The sequence below is a fragment of the Capsella rubella genome, unplaced genomic scaffold, assembly GCF_000375325.1.
Source record: "Capsella rubella cultivar Monte Gargano unplaced genomic scaffold, Caprub1_0 scaffold_7, whole genome shotgun sequence".
Taxonomy (NCBI): domain Eukaryota; kingdom Viridiplantae; phylum Streptophyta; class Magnoliopsida; order Brassicales; family Brassicaceae; genus Capsella; species Capsella rubella.
The window spans coordinates 3,250,451-3,266,085 of record NW_006238917.1 but is presented as its reverse complement, the minus strand read 5'-3'; the positions used below and the strand labels follow the sequence as shown (position 1 = coordinate 3,266,085).

Below are 15,635 nucleotides of genomic sequence, written 5' to 3'. Positions count from 1 at the left end.
CCTTTGTATATTGTTGGTGGAATTATGTTTTTTTTTTTATTGCAGAAAGTTTTCAAGTATTATTTATAACTCAAGATCAAAATTACATTTTCATGACTGAAACTTATGTGACCAAGAAATGAGAAAAAAAAAACCCCACACAGATACAAGATACTAGTAGATTGATATGTAGCTGTCACAAAATCCTACATTTTGGTAAAAAATATCATAATTGACTTTTTTCTTATTTTAATTATAACCGAAAAATGTAAAATTAACAACAGAAACGGAAGAAAAGAAAAAGAAAAAAAGGGTTGACCAATTTTTTTTTTATTTTTTATGTGGCGCATCCAGTTACCCAGGAAAGAGGAAACCTCGGAGAGAGGGGAGGATTGAGTTGGAGACGAACGAACCCATTGAACATACCAAAAGGAAAAGGTGTTGAGAATTCGCAATCAGATGCATTGAGCCGTAAAGAGAGATGTTTTGCAGAAACGTCTCGGTGAGGCGGAAGAAGAAATCTGGTTCTGTCCCGGTTTATCTCAATGTCTACGACCTCACCCCTATGAATGTTTACGGTTATTGGCTCGGTATCGGGATCTATCACTCTGGTCTTGAAGGTATTTTCATTGTTTTCTTGTTTTTTTTCCCCTTAATTCTGGGTTTTGATTGTTCCTGTGTTGCCGATATATATATGAGAGGATATTGGGTAATAAAGGTCAATCCTTTTGGTCAATTTCGTTGGATTGTAGCATTGCTTAGGGGAATGTAGCTGAGAACTGCTGCTGATTGATTTTTATGAAAGTGATGAAGGATCCGGTAATTTTGGATTCTGTTCAGAGATGCAATTGGTATGAATTTGGTTTAGGGGACTAAAAGCTTAGAAAGATGGAAAAGGTTTAATGTTACTGTAGAATTTGACCTTTGGTCCTCCTGGAGTTGACTTGAAGGCTAAATGTGATCTCTCATTGTATTTGGTGTAGAGTTTTGTGGATGATGTTTACTTGGTTTGAACAATGTGTTGATGATAGGTAAATCCGATATTCAATGTTCCAGTGATCAACATTGTTCATTTGTTTGTAGTTCATGGGGTTGAGTATGGATACGGGGCACACGAGAAATCTAGCTCGGGAATTTTTGAAGTTGAGCCAAAGAAGTGTCCTGGTTTCACATTCAGGAAATCGATTCTTGTGGGTGAAACAGAGATGAGGGCCAAAGAAGTTAGAACCTTTATGGAGAAATTAGCAGAAGAGTATCAGGGAAACAAGTACAATCTCATCACAAGGAACTGCAACCATTTCTGCAACCATGTTTGTTTAAAACTGACTCAGAAATCTATCCCTAGTTGGGTCAACCGTCTTGCTCGAATAGGTAACAGAAACTTCAGCAGCAATTGAACGAATCAGAATGTATCAAATAATTAATGTATATTGGTTTCTTATGAACCTTAAGGTTTCCTATGCAACTGTGTGTTGCCGGCTTGCTTGAACGAGACTAAAGTGAAGCGGGTAGGAAGAGACGGGAAGCTCGTGGAAGGGGAAAATACAAAGAAGAAAAAGAAGAAGGCGAGAAGCAGATCAGGTCCTTTATCATCCTCTTGTTCTATTTCAAGATTAGATAATAAGCCTTCACATAACAGATCAATATCAACGGGAAATCCTCCTCTTTCTTCTTCTTCTCCATCTTGTCCGGTGAGACATCGAGTTCCTTCTGTTGCATCTGGAGCTAAAGATCAGAAGCCTTTAAGCGTAAGCGTCAAGACGTGAATAATTTTCATTGTTTGCACAGCTAATTATACTTGTTTACGAATGCGAGGCTGCTTGTGCTTTGTTCTCAAGTTATATATCCTCCATTTTTAATCCGTTTTGGTTTTACTTGGTTACTGTATAATTTTCGTATAGGCGAATCATGAATATCTGTAAATACTAAATAGAGTGACTCAACCTTTGGTTGGTTTGTTATGATGTAATTTTTGAGAATTTTACAAATTACTTGTTTAAATATCAACAAATCTAAGTATAAAATATCAACAAATTTTTGACAATCGATATATACATCTCTTACTCCCAAATTGTCATACAAATAAAATTGTTGTAAAAAAAATAAATAATACTCCATAATATGATTTTTATTGTATTATATCACAGAACATGGAAGTGGCATTAACCCTAGTTTGACCTTTTTCAAAGTCACTCACTATAAATACTTATCAAACTACACTCTTCCGCAGCTACAACTAAATCCCGTAGAACCCTAATTCACAGTGGTTTGAAAAGCTCGCGTACATCGCTTCTATCTCATTTTCACCCTTTTATGTTTGGTTTTAGATTTCAGTCTTTTTAGCCTTCGAAAGTGTTGATTTTTATTTCATTATCGTTTTGGCTTTTATATTTGGTGAAATCTAATATGTATGTAATTGAAACTGTTATCTCTGCCGTATTGATTCAGTATTAGTTAAGTGGATGCTTGTTAGTCCTTAAGCTCTGGTTTTGGATATTTCTCAGAATCAGGCTTAAAGGTTCTTGTTTTCGATTTGAAAAGCGTTTTGGAAAATCCCAATGATGATTATGATTAAAAAAAAATGTTAAAAGTAGTGACTGATTTATCTTGATTATACTTCAGCTCTGAGGGATTTTTAACTTGTTTTTTTCGTTTTCGTCTTACAATCCGTTGTTTGACTTGACATCATTGTTTGTTGATTTGGTGAGTTATTGTTTTTGCTTGATTGAAGCATATTGTACACGGCCTTGGCTGAATCCCAATGATGAATTATATGAAGAAAAAAAAAATGTTAAAAGTAGTGCCTGATTACACCTTGATTACTAATCAATTCTGAGGGATTCATTCAGCTAAGGTTTTTTTTATAAATTCATTCTTTTCATGGAATCTTTATTTTGCTTAACACACTTGTGTGCCTTGTAATGACTGATCAAATTTGAAAGTCTTGACTGATAGCTTCCGGAAAATATTGGGATCACATATTGTACACGGCCAGCATCTGCAGTGAAGTGCAATGCATCGAGGTCTCTTCCGTGTAGAAGTACAGTTCCAGTGCCATAGAAGAAATCTCTATGCTTTACACGCCATCTACAAGTGCTTGGGGATTTTGTCTATGGGAGTGTCTACTGTGTCACAATTTCATACAAGGGTTAGATTTTATGGAAAACACAGCGATGTCAGTTCATTAAACTCTACAGCAACAGAGGTCTTCTGTTTGATGTAGTTGGTCGTTGTGTTTGTAGGTCCTTTGTTGGATCAATTTAAATTGAGATGAACAGAATAAAACACCTTAATTGTATCAATTTACATAATGCCAGTTTCTTATGTATTCATCTATTGTCCCAAAGAAAAACAACAACTAAATTCATCCTTGGCTTGAACCTTTTATATCCCTTTTTAATTTTATACATGGCCCTGTGCTTGATATTTTTAGGCTTTTAGCGTTGATTTGATATCTCTTTGAAGCATCTTTCTTCGTCTGTTCCTTCCGAAGTACAAAAGAGTGTGTGAAACGTTGACTTTTGAAAGGTGTGCCGTGTGCTTAGTTAGAGTTTTTCCTCCGAAAAAATCTTATCTTTTCTTTCTCTCTAGACGTGTTCTGCTTTGATGAATCTTAATGAAGGTGATGCCCTCGTAGATTCCATCAAAGAAAAGTTAGATTCTTTGTCTTCTCTTTTAAGACCATGCTGTATATACAAGGTACCTAATAAGCTCCGCAGACTCAATCCTGATGCATATACGCCTCGGCTTGTGTCCTTTGGCCCTTTTCATCGTGGTAAAGAAGAGCTTCAAGCCATGGAAGAGCATAAACACAGGTATTTGCGGAGTTTTATCTCTAGAACAAACTCTAGTCTAGAAGATATTGTTAGAGTTGGTAGGAGTTGGGAACAAAATGCTCGCAGCTGTTACGCAGAAGATGTGAAACTTAATAGTGATGAGTTTGTTGAGATGTTAGTTGTAGATGGTAGCTTCTTAGTTGAACTTCTTTTAAGGTCTCATTATCCTCGGCTTAGAGGGGAGAAAGATCGCATATTTGGGAATTTAATGATGATCACTGACGTGTGTCGTGACATGATTTTGATCGAAAATCAGCTACCCTTTTTTGTTGTTAAGGAGATTTTTCTTCTTTTGTTTATTTACTACCAACAAGGAACACCTTCAATCATACAGCTAGCGCAACGCCACTTCCGTTGCTCCTTGAGTCGCATTGATGATAACAAGATTATTTCAGAGCCAGAACATTTTGTTGATCTTCTGAGGTCTTGTTTTGTGCCACTGGTTCCAATCAGATTGGAAGAATGCACATTGAAAGTGCACAATGCACCTGAAACAACAGAGCTTCACACTGCTGGTGTTAGCTTCAAGCCAGCAGAGACCAGTAGTTGTTTACTTGACATTAGCTTTGCTGATGGAGTACTGAAGATTCCTACCATTGTTATAGATGATCTCACGGAATCCCTATACAGAAACATCATTGTGTTTGAACAATGTCATTGCTCAGATAAGAGCTTCATTCACTATACTACGCTGCTTGGTTGCTTCATTAAATCCCCTACTGATGCTGACTTGCTCATCCGCAGTGGGATCATTGTGAACGATCTTGGGAACTCAGAAGATGTTTCAAAGTTGTTCAATAGCATCAGCAAAGAGGTTACCTATGACAGAAGATTCTACTTTTCGACACTTTCTGAGAACCTACAAGCTTACTGCAACACACCATTGAACAGGTGGAAGGCAATTCTGAGACGTGACTACTTCCACAATCCTTGGTCAGTTGCTTCTGTTTTGGCTGCTTCAATTCTTCTCCTTCTCACTTTTATACAGACTGTATGCTCTATCTTGGCTCTATGATCCTTTTGGGACATCGCTTTATCAATAAAACTAAACATTTGCCTTATGAATACATATGATTATAGTACCTGAGTTCGGCCAAGTTCTGTTTTGTCTTACAATTGTCTATGAGATATTGAAATGGTGCTACCTAGACGCACCAGGCGGTGGAAAGTAACGCTAACACCAGTTCAGGAAAGTAGACAGACGACTTGCATAGAAACTAATAACTGAAGAGACCAAAATGTCTGAAACTTGGAGTAGACATGAGGTCATTAAAGAACCAAACAAAGTGCCAAAAAGGAAACGAACATGAACCAACTAAGAATGTTTGTTTATCAGCTCACAAGATCATCTATTGAAAAGCACATCCTTAGTTCGCAATCATGCTATTCTTGGACCTTTTAAATGTAAACTATACAGAGCCTGACAGCACTTTTTTGACCCGTAACTGTTATTTTTTGTGGTCGCTACCACGTCAAGCTTCTATGTCCGTTTCTTCCTTCCAAAGTCCAATACAATATGTGTGAATCGTTGACTTCTGATTGGTACTACTGTGTGTGAGTTCTAAAAGCTTTGTTTTTTTTTTTTTTTGGTTTATAGCATCTTTCTTTGAAACGTTGACTTCCGAAAAGCCTACAGCTGTGTGCTTAATTTAGTTTTTCCTCCAGATAATCCTCTTCTCTATTTCTTTCTATACGTGTTCTGTTTTGCGTAGGAAAGGATGGATCCGAATGAAGCTGATGATTCCCTTGTAGAATCCATCAAAGCTAAGTTAGACTCTTTGTCATCTCTTACAACCCATTGTTGTATCTACAAGGTACCTAATAAGCTCCGCAGACTCAATCCGGATGCATATACGCCTCGGCTTGTGTCCTTTGGCCCTTTCCATCGGGGTAAAGAAGCTCTTCAAGCCATAGAAGAGCATAAATACAGGTACTTGCAGAGTTTTATCCTTAGAACAAACTCTAGTCTAGAAGATATTGTTAGAGTTGTTAGGACTTGGGAGCAAAAAGCTCGCAGGTGTTATGCAGAAGATGTGAAACTTAATAGCGATGAGTTTGTTGAGATGTTAGTTGTAGATGGTAGCTTCCTAGTTGAACTTCTTTTGAGGTCTCACTATCCTGGACTTGGAGGCGAGAGAGATCGCATATTTGGGAATTCAATGACGATCACGGACGTATGTCGTGACATGATTTTGATCGAGAATCAGTTACCCTTTTTCGTTGTAAAAGAGCTTTTTTTTTTCTCTTGTTTATTTACTACCAACAAGGAACACCTTCAATCATAAAGCTCGTCCAACGCCATTTCAGTTGTTTCTTGAGCAATATTGATGATGAGATGCTTACTTCAGAACCAGAGCATTTTGTGGATCTTCTGAGGTCTTGTTATTTGCCACGGGTTCCAGACAGATTGAAAGAAACCACGTTGAAGATTGACAACACACCTGAAGCAGCAGAGCTACACACTGCTGGTATTAAATTCAAGCCAGCAGAGACCAGTTGTATACTTGACATTAGCTTTGCTGATGAAGTCCTGAAGATCCCTACCATTTTCATCGATGATCTCACAGAATCACTCTACAGAAACATCATTGCGTTTGAACAATGTCATTGCTCAGATAAGAACTTCCTCCACTACATCAGGTTGCTCGGTTGCTTCATTAAATCCTCTACAGATGCTAAGTTACTCATCCGCAGTGGGATCATCGTGAACAATCTCGGGAACGCAGGAGATGTTTCAAAGTTGTTCAATAGCATCTACAAAGAGGTTATATTTGGTAGAAGATTCTACTTTCAGACACTCTCAGAGAATCTTCAAGCTTACTGCAACACACCATGGAACAGGTGGAAGGCGATACTGAGACGTGACTACTTCCACAATCCTTGGTCACTTGCTTCTGTTTTGGCTGCTTTACTTCTTCTCTTTCTCACTTTCATACAGGCTGTGTGCTCTATCTTGGCTCTCTAATTCTTTTGGGACATCACTTGGATAATAGAACATTTGTCGTATGAATGATAATAAAAATTTTGTGGTTCACAGTTGTTGTTTGGTTTTTCAAATTCTAGGAGATGGCACTAACACTAACAACTGTGATAGGCAAATAAAAAGACAAATTACGGGTAAACTATTCAATTAACTATAGAGACCAAAAATAAAGTCTGAAAATGGGATTGGTCACCTGATGCAAGTGCTTTATTAGAGTAAAATAACCAATTGTAATTGTGATCTGAGCCAGAGAGATGTGCTGACTTGGCCATGCCATAGTTGTATCTGTGATTTCATCCTAAGAAGAGTGTTGCCACGCTCGTAAGATATCAATGTTGGTATAGCTTTATAGACATTTTTTAGAGCAAAAATTGACTTTTACTACTATTCGAATCTATAGAATGGGCCTTGGGCCCAAATATGAAGCCTTAAAATTATATCGTCGTATAAAAAGCCCAGTCAGGTCGTGATTAGGGTTTCCTCTGGTAAGTTAAAAACGTTGGTCGCCCTCTTCTGCATATCTTTGCCTCGCTGAGCAGCTGCAAATCTTCACGACTTCAAGATGGTAAGCCTCTCTCTCTCGAAATATTCCATCTTTTGTTTCAATTGGTCGCTTGCTTAATTGTTTGAATTGAATTAAGAGTTTTGATGTTAGTTAGAAATGGACGAATTGACTGATTTTTGATTTTTGCTGGAAAAAAATGAAATGAAACAGCCGTCGCACAAGTCGTTTATGATCAAGAAAAAGTTGGGAAAGAAGATGAGGCAAAACAGGCCTATTCCTCACTGGATTCGTCTCCGTACCGACAACACCATCAGGTTCGTCAAAATTTGTTTTCTTTTGCTTATTCTCGATCTGTCAAATTGAAGGTGTATGTATTTGTCTTGGTGGGTTGATGATATAGGGCAGCAGATATAGTGAGCTCTGAAACAAGAATTGTTAGTATGTTGTAATGATTTCGTTGTTTTTTTTTTTTTCATCAGGTACAATGCCAAGCGCAGGCACTGGCGTAGAACCAAGCTCGGATTCTAAGTGATAAGCCTTCTAAAAGAGTCTTCTTTATCTGTTGGGTTTAGCATTTCCTTAAGGTTTCTGGTTTTAAGTTATGACATTTTTTCTTTTCTGTAAGACTTATCTCTTATGATTGATGTTACCTAATTTTCTTTATAAGAGAGGTTATTTCATAGCATTTGATCGACTATTTAAGTATGTCGTGGTTTGCTTCCATTTCGCCTTCTCGCAACTTCGAATCTGGATAGGGTTTAAAGTCATTTTGGTTATCGTCTGTGTCTGAAAAGTGTGTTCCTTGATATTCCATTGTACCTCTTGCTTGGAGTATACGTAGAATGTTATATTGAACATTTGGTTGCTTATTTTGACTTATCAGTTAATGTAACTCAATCGGATTAGAAAGATAGCAACACTAATCACAATCTGATTAGATTTTGTCGTAACTTGTCCGAGTAACTCTCATTGTGAAATTTCGTAAAATACAATGGTAAAAAGAAAAGTTCTTCTATAACTCGATGGGAGTCTCCCAATACAACAAGGCCTGTCAAACACAATAAAATCAAGAGCTTCCTCGGCAAAATGTTTAGCAATCATAGTCTGAGCTAGCTTATTAATTTAGCCATCTTGTTTCAATCAAAGATCACAAAGAAGCTAAAAAGGTGTATAAAACTTGTTCTTATTGGTATCTTACTATATCTCCCATTCAACTTACGTTGTGATAGGAGTCAATGATGGCGTCAGCAAGGTACTCGCATTTCGCCATGGACAATCCAGCCAACGATATTCTTCCGTCTTTAGTCATGTACACATGCCACTTGTTCGTCATGTTATCGCTCTACTCATTACCCAAAATACACACAAAGTTCAACATCTCATGTCTAAACAAAGCCAAATAAATGATAGTAGTATTAATCTTATTTTAGGCATACCTGAGCTTTGTTCAAGCCAGTGAAAGAGAACATGCCAATTTGCTTCAGAATGAATGACCAGTCCTTCCCGCTCTTGTCTTTTGAAACGAGGCTATCATACAACTCTTGTCTCACTGTTTTTATTCTTCCCGCCATCATTTCCATCTCTGCTTTCCATTCACCGAACATAGTTGGATCGCCCACGACATTAGCCACGATTCTCGCGCCATGAACTGGTGGGTTTGAGTACATAGGCCGAGCAATCCTTTTTAGTTGACTCTTGACCCTGAAAGAAAGTAATGTTACTGGTTAAGGTTTATTGATGGTAAAACGTAAAAAATGAGATGCCAACATCGCCTGCAATAGTCTCATGATAAGAAATTCCAGTGAGTTTTACCTTGTCGCAGCATCGGCTGATGAGCACACGACATTGATTGCCCCAATTCTTTCTGCATAAAGACCTAAATTTTTACTGTATGACTGAGCAACAAAAAACTCCATTCCACGTTCAGCAAATAATCTCACAGATGCTGCATCTTCATCAAGGCTTCCACTAGCAAAGCCCTAGAAAGTAGGTGCATGTAGCATCAAATAAGTTGACACTGATGCGCTTAGCTGTCTCTAAATCACGATACTTGGAACTGTAAGAGTGGAATACCTGGTATGCAACATCAAAGAATGGGATATGGTTCTTTTCCTGAATGACATCCGCAATTTTCACCCACTGTTCTGGGGTTGGGTCAATTCCTGTTGGGTTGTGAGCACATCCATGAAGCAAGATGAAAGATCCTTCTGGAGCATCCTGGACAATTTACATGACAGACAGTCAAGAACAAACCATCATGATCCATCAGAGTTTCTCGTTATTACCACACATGGACTTTAGAATTGTAAAGAAGTACACATTGGAATAGTCAATACACAAATGAAAATATGTAATATAGTTTGTTGACACATATATAAGGCAATGTTAAATAGAAAATCGTTGCTCAGTGACAAACAAACCTTAATATCTGCTATCATTCCCTCAAAATCCAAACCAATTGTTTTTGGATCATAGTAGCGGTATTCAGACCATGGAACTTTGGCATCATTGAAGATATTCTTGTGATTACCTGAAGCAGTTGTTTTGTCAGTTCGGTTAAATATGAAAGCAAAATACCAAAAATATTTGTTGTCAAGGCAACTTACCCCAGGTTGGTGATGAAATCACAACTTTTGCTCCAGGAAAATAACGCTCTATAAGAGCCGCTGCTACTCGCAGGGAACCTGTTCCCGAAAGACCCTGAATTGTTGCCACCTGTTGATTTACAGCAAAGGAAAATGAATTAGCTCAGAAACAGGAACATCATGAGAAGACATTTCAATAACATGATGATCCAAACATACTCTTTGTTCCTTAATAACAGGATGACCAGCTCCAAACAGCAACTCAGCAGTAGCCTTGTTGAATGCTGCCAACCCCTCAATTGGAAGATACTGCAGTTTCCATCCAAGTGAGGTAAGATTTAGTGAAATTCTGATGGTGTAATTGTTTGCACACAATCTATCAAGTAAACTAAGTTACCTCTTTATTATCTCCTCTCTCCAACATCAAATTCTCCGCCTGTGAATGAAGAGATTAAAAATCACTTAAATTTGTCAAAAAAAATCAGTAATTTGAAAAAAACTAAGAAAGAACAAACATGGAAGAAGGCAAGAAGCTATACGGGACACAGAAACTATCTACAAATGAGAAAACGAATATGAGCAAACTAAAGTGGACAAGTTCTAACCTTTTTAACAACATTAAGCACATAAGGCTGGAGTTCCTCAGTTCGGTAAGCCCCAACACCAAGATTGAGTTTCATCTCGTTGGTGTCAGCTTTGAATGCTTCGCTGACTCCAAGAATAGGGTCAGGAGGAGCCATAGTTATACCCTCAAAACGAGAAGGCGTGACTGCAACCGCCATAGTCACCCTGCTAAAAGACTGAAACCAAAAATCCAGTTTCTCAGATACAAACTACACTCACTAGAGTAAGAACAATATCAAATAGATTATTTAGCTCCACAGGAGTTTCTAGCTCTTAAACGTAACTAAGATTGTTCTTATGCTTCGGGTTCGAGGAACAACAAACTAAAGACTAAAGACAGTACCTTTGCTTTCAGGAACGGGTTCGAACCGGAAGTCCCAAGCTTTAGCTTATCCTGTTCAAGTTCAATCGAAAAAAAGAAAACATGATCGTGAATAAAACCGATGCAGAATCATCGCTCAGCCAATTTCTACAATTTACTAGAATAGAGCAAGAAGAGAGGGAACAGGGAAAAGTACCTTGCTAATCTCGCGCGGTAATAGAGAAGTCGAACCGAGAGACAACATTGAAGAAGCCATGGATAAGCTGCACAGATCTCAAAATCAGTGAACTAGTACGAGGATAAGCAATTTCAATATAATACAGTGATAGCGACAACAAAAGATGATCAAATGATGTTCAGATTAACGAGATTATGAAGAGTTTTATATCGGAGCTGATTTTGTCACCTGGACTTGGTTAGAATCCCGTGGTTTTGAAACGATCAGATCGAAAGATTGAAGAAAGAGATTGAGGATCACCGAGAGAGGGACACGACGATATGTACGAAGTTGTTCTAGGCTTGTCTTGATAGGGGTAAAATGGTCTAATTTTAACAATCTTTTGGTATACTGGATGCTGTAGTGATTAGTCAGACAGTCATTAGTGGTTGATGCAACAACTAAACAGATACGATTTGCTAAATAATAATATCACGTGGTGTAAAAATGATAACACAGTTTATTTATATAGTAATTAAATTTACAAATACAAATAATTAGAAGTTTCTGTCCTCCCATTTCTACCCCAAGATTAATCGGTTTTCTAAAATAAAATAAAAAATCAATTTCTTTAAGAGGATGATGGTGTTAACCGGAGAGTGCCCCCTAGCTCTACCGGAACCAGTGGAACAAGTGAGTGAAGAACATCGGTTATCAACGGTCGATAACTCGGTTCTGGCTGTACGCAAAGCACTGCCACGGCTGCCACCTAAATAAATCATTTTCGGTTCAACAAAAGGAATATGCAATCAACCGGATATTAAACCTAAACCATAAAAAAGATGGACTCGAACCTGGTATAAGTGCTTATGATCCATTGTGTCTTTGAGAACCGGATCCACAATTTTTGGAAGCTTTGATCTATCCGTAAGTTGAGGCATTGCCTGCAAAGGTTTTGAATCGGTACAAACATTAAACCAATACAACATTGCAATCTATAAACGTTACTAATTGGTAATAACTTCCACTCAAACCGGGACTTACCCAAGTGACTAGAGATTGGCACTGAACCGAACTCAATTTCTCAACCGGCCGTCTTCCTAGCAAGAGTTCAAGTAGAACCACCCCAAACGCGTAGACATCACTTTTATCCGTTAATTTACCTGATTCAAACATACAAAATATATAAACACGTTTCAATGAAAGAAGCTCAATAAACTAGAGATTAATTAGATAGACCCGGTTTAACGACTTCACAACCACTAATCTCTAATCAAATAATGATTCTTATGAGATTGGTTGAAAGAATACATCAAAGCTCAACCTGATTTGATATAGAACAACAATTTCAATTTCATACGTAATGGAAGGAAAGTTAATGTCATGGGGTCACATTGTAACCACATGATTATAACGATCAAACTATTGCTATCACTCGATTGACATGACAACGGTTCAAAGTCGACCAAAGTGGAAGGAAATGTAGATATTTTACCGTCTAGGAGATATTCTGGAGCAACATAACCAAGTGTCCCTGATAGTTTAATGTTGTTCTTGCCGTGCGCCCCAACCATTACCGCCAGACCAAAATCCGAAATCTGAGTGTTGTATGTCGTTAGACATAGATACATAAACGAAACCATGTTTTGGATTGTTTGTTGAAGCAAAGACGAATGTATCAGATTCTCTTGAATCAACTAAACCAAAAGACCAAGACTTAACACTACAGATCTTGGTTAGCTCTAGTTCGGTTTTGTCCAAAGTTCTTGGTGCAGTCTAGAATACATATTCAGAACAAAATCATTATCAATTATTTAAGTTATATTTTTTTTACCTTGGCGTTGAAGGAAGAATCAAGGAGAATGTTTGAAGATTTAAGATCTCTGTGGATAACCGGAGGACGACAACGCTCGTGAAGATACTCAACAGCTCTGTTTCCGAAACAAACAAAAGGAAACGGTACGGTTTAGCTAAACCGCAACCAATCAACCGGTTGAGAGGATTGTTAAATGTGGACACTTGATTGTACCTGGCTGTATCAAGAGCAATCTTCATCCGCATGTGCCATGTTAAAGCCGATCCCCGAGAAGGTCCTTAACCATTAATGATGCAAAACATTAAATTTTTATCGAACAAAAATTATTTATTTCATGTGGTCACATGATTTGTTTTATCTCCGTTATCTATACAATATTTATTTAACTCATGAATCATGATCTATGACAAGATGATGAGAAGGTAGTAGAAAAAGATGTTTTTTGAGGTTTGTACCGTGTAACTGAGCATCCAAGGATCCATTTTGCATCAGCTCGTAGACGATGAAACTCGAGCTGATTTCACTTCCATATCCCAACAATGAGATGATGTTCGGGTGGTGAATCTTGCTCAACAAATCAACTTCGTTCTGAGATCCATTAGATGAGAGAAATCAGATTCTTGAACCGAATCAAGAATCTGGGAAAAAAATATAAACAAGATTAGTAGTTGGTTTTTTCTTTGGTACCTGAAACTCTCGTTTTGCTTCTTGACTAACGTTTTCAATCTTTTTGACTGCTGCTAGAGTGTTATTGCCTAAACTGGCCTTGTAAACATATCCAAATCCGCCTCGTCCTACAAGATTACCGTCTTTGAAACCGCCTGTCGCTTTTTCTAGTGTCTTGTAATCGAAGGACTGCACAAAACCCTTCTTGGCTAGTGAAATCCCACTCTCACCTTCTTTCCCATTATATTCATCAAAACAGAGAAAACACAGAGAACCAATGAAGATAAACCATCAGGATCAATGATATATCCATCCATATACAAATGTAAAATTTTCAGTCTTCTCATTCTTGATTTAGGAATGATTGGAAACCAATTTTTACCTGAGTTCTTGGTGGTTTTGAGGGACTTCTTGGACCGATAAATCCAGAAGCATAAACAACATAGGAGTATGAACCCTAGAGAAGATGAGGTGATTATGAGAGAGATAAAAAGTTTCTTGTGAGCATCTAGTTTGTGTTCTTGGCCTCTGCCCATTTGGATCCCTGAAATCAGAAAGCAAGCAAGAAAAGATCGTGATATGTCCCTTCAGCTCATCTTCTCATTGGTTGGGAGATATCTAATTTCTGAATGAAACCCGGTTCTTGATTATCCGAAAGGGATCTAGATAAGAAGTGTTATCGAACTACTAAATCCAATTGAATAACTGAAAAGAGGATACGTAGAAGAGAGGTAATCCACTCACTAAGAAGCTCAAAAATAGCATTTACGTATATAATTAAAAAAAAAAAGAAGAAGATTATCATTGGTTTACGAAACACACGATGCAAATCCAATTTTAAATAGTGGTAACCTGGAGAGAAGGAAGCCATGGAAGTGTAAAGTGGAGAAGGAGAAGGCTGTGAATAATTAGGTATAGTAGAAGAAGCAGAAACACTAATGAGGAACTCAAGAACAGAGATCTTAAGAAGATGAAGATGAAGTGTCTTTCTCATTTCCCTGACAATACTTTCCTATCTGATTCACTTCTCTCTGAAACTTTCACTGGTGGAAGAGAGATTTAGCTAAGAATGTGAAAATGCTCTTGCAAGAAGATTAAATGCTCATAATTATTTTTTGGTTTCCTTTTTTCTTGTCTGCATAAAGGAGGGAAGCAGAAAGTGGTTTAAAAAAAAAGTCGAAATCATTCTCTCTTAACATCTTTATCATCAAATCAACATGTGAGAGGGTTGTTCCAAACTTTGAATGTGACAGTGAACAAATAGTATTAATTTCTTGCTAACCAAAAACAGTTTATAATTTATCACTCTTAAGTAAATTAGAACAATTTTTTTATGAAAGATTCTGTAGCTTATTAACTCAACATTTACATTGGGCCACTGAAATCTATAACTATATTTCCTATTTTTGTTAGTAATTAGTTTTAGAGTGGTCAAAATAATACTAAGATACTACTCTTTGTAGCTCCAAGAGTTTGTTTACTGACAGCAAAGTTGACCAGTTATGTCAAACTGACCGACAGTTAAAAGAAGATTTTTTTTTTCTATTGTGTCACCTAAATAATATCATCATTAAAAGTAACAGTACCAAATTAGACTAAACACAACGACGGTTGTGACTGAAAGACTCTCGCAAATGTAGAATGAGTAGTACGTATGATTAAAGTTGAATGAAATTGCTCTTTTTTTTTTAATATATATTTTGTTTAATATTTTTTAGATGAAATTAAGAACTAATCGACATTTTCGTAAATCTTAAATGTAAACATAATTTTATTTATTAACTCTTGGGTAGACACACATGATATAGGAGTCAGTGATTCGTCATAATTAAATTCCAGGTGCACTTGCATCTTGGGTAGATCTTTTCTATTTTGTCAACTAATTATACTCTTTATACTTATTAAAATACATATTGATGGTTCCTAGTAAGATACAACGACGACTATTTCACATGGGAGAAATCCTAGCGGCAACGATATTAATTAGACTAATATGGCATATAACATGATGCAACATATAGGAGTGTAAATGTCTGAATGTTCCATTTGAGAATTGTTCGACTGTGACACCATTTTGTTTGGCTAATCAAGTTGGCTTAGAAGAAAGCTAGACCATTGTTTTTTAATTATCAAAAATAATATATATATAGTTACAAATCACT

General features: G+C 37.1%; 4 protein-coding genes, 2 non-coding genes and 1 pseudogene across 8 annotated transcripts; 5 read left to right on the top strand and 2 right to left on the bottom strand.

Annotated features, from left to right (window-relative positions):
* The first annotated feature begins 313 nt into the window (after window positions 1-313).
* LOC17879606 (putative UPF0481 protein At3g02645) lies at window positions 314-4,867 on the top strand. The gene is made up of 5 exons (XM_023777973.1): window positions 314-599; window positions 1,063-1,350; window positions 1,432-1,741; window positions 3,445-3,481; window positions 3,571-4,867. The coding sequence occupies exons 1-5, from the start codon at window positions 461-463 to the stop codon at window positions 4,828-4,830; spliced, it is 2,034 nt and encodes a 677-aa protein (XP_023633741.1). The 5' UTR covers window positions 314-460; the 3' UTR covers window positions 4,831-4,867.
* On the top strand, window positions 2,531-2,613 carry LOC111829770. Its single transcript, XR_002833127.1, has one exon. It is a non-coding gene; the product is annotated as a small nucleolar RNA R21 (small nucleolar RNA).
* Window positions 2,734-2,821, top strand: LOC111829771. Its single transcript, XR_002833128.1, has one exon. It is a non-coding gene; the product is annotated as a small nucleolar RNA R21 (small nucleolar RNA).
* Window positions 4,868-5,518: 651 nt separating the features above from the next.
* Window positions 5,519-6,854, top strand: LOC17877676 (annotated as a pseudogene).
* Window positions 6,855-7,262: 408 nt separating this feature from the next.
* On the top strand, window positions 7,263-8,008 carry LOC111829274 (60S ribosomal protein L39-1). The gene is made up of 3 exons (XM_023777972.1): window positions 7,263-7,363; window positions 7,514-7,617; window positions 7,783-8,008. Exons 1-3 carry the CDS (start codon window positions 7,361-7,363, stop codon window positions 7,829-7,831), a joined length of 156 nt encoding a protein of 51 aa, XP_023633740.1. The 5' UTR covers window positions 7,263-7,360; the 3' UTR covers window positions 7,832-8,008.
* A 264-nt stretch (window positions 8,009-8,272) lies between these two features.
* Window positions 8,273-11,350, bottom strand: LOC17878587 (aspartate aminotransferase, chloroplastic). The gene is made up of 12 exons (XM_006283651.2): window positions 11,241-11,350; window positions 11,031-11,097; window positions 10,856-10,906; window positions 10,494-10,688; window positions 10,286-10,324; window positions 10,108-10,197; window positions 9,910-10,018; window positions 9,724-9,833; window positions 9,377-9,520; window positions 9,116-9,282; window positions 8,740-9,004; window positions 8,273-8,645 (listed from the first exon to the last, which is right to left on the bottom strand). The coding sequence occupies exons 2-12, from the start codon at window positions 11,088-11,090 to the stop codon at window positions 8,514-8,516; spliced, it is 1,362 nt and encodes a 453-aa protein (XP_006283713.1). The 5' UTR covers window positions 11,091-11,097; window positions 11,241-11,350; the 3' UTR covers window positions 8,273-8,513.
* A 116-nt stretch (window positions 11,351-11,466) lies between these two features.
* Window positions 11,467-14,541, bottom strand: LOC17878620 (probable receptor-like protein kinase At1g80640). 3 transcript variants are annotated; one of them, XM_023777971.1, is made up of 10 exons: window positions 14,326-14,541; window positions 13,856-14,017; window positions 13,495-13,706; window positions 13,263-13,395; window positions 13,021-13,084; window positions 12,826-12,922; window positions 12,487-12,589; window positions 12,036-12,154; window positions 11,846-11,935; window positions 11,467-11,753 (listed from the first exon to the last, which is right to left on the bottom strand). In XM_023777971.1, exons 1-10 carry the CDS (start codon window positions 14,465-14,467, stop codon window positions 11,706-11,708), a joined length of 1,170 nt encoding a protein of 389 aa, XP_023633739.1. In that variant the 5' UTR covers window positions 14,468-14,541; the 3' UTR covers window positions 11,467-11,705. The 3 variants fall into 3 exon arrangements, with proteins under 3 accessions (XP_023633739.1, XP_023633738.1, XP_006283813.1); XM_023777970.1 differs by having other exon boundaries at window positions 11,467-11,760; window positions 14,326-14,535; XM_006283751.2 differs by having other exon boundaries at window positions 11,467-11,760; window positions 13,495-13,703; window positions 14,326-14,534.
* Window positions 14,542-15,635: the final 1,094 nt, after the last annotated feature.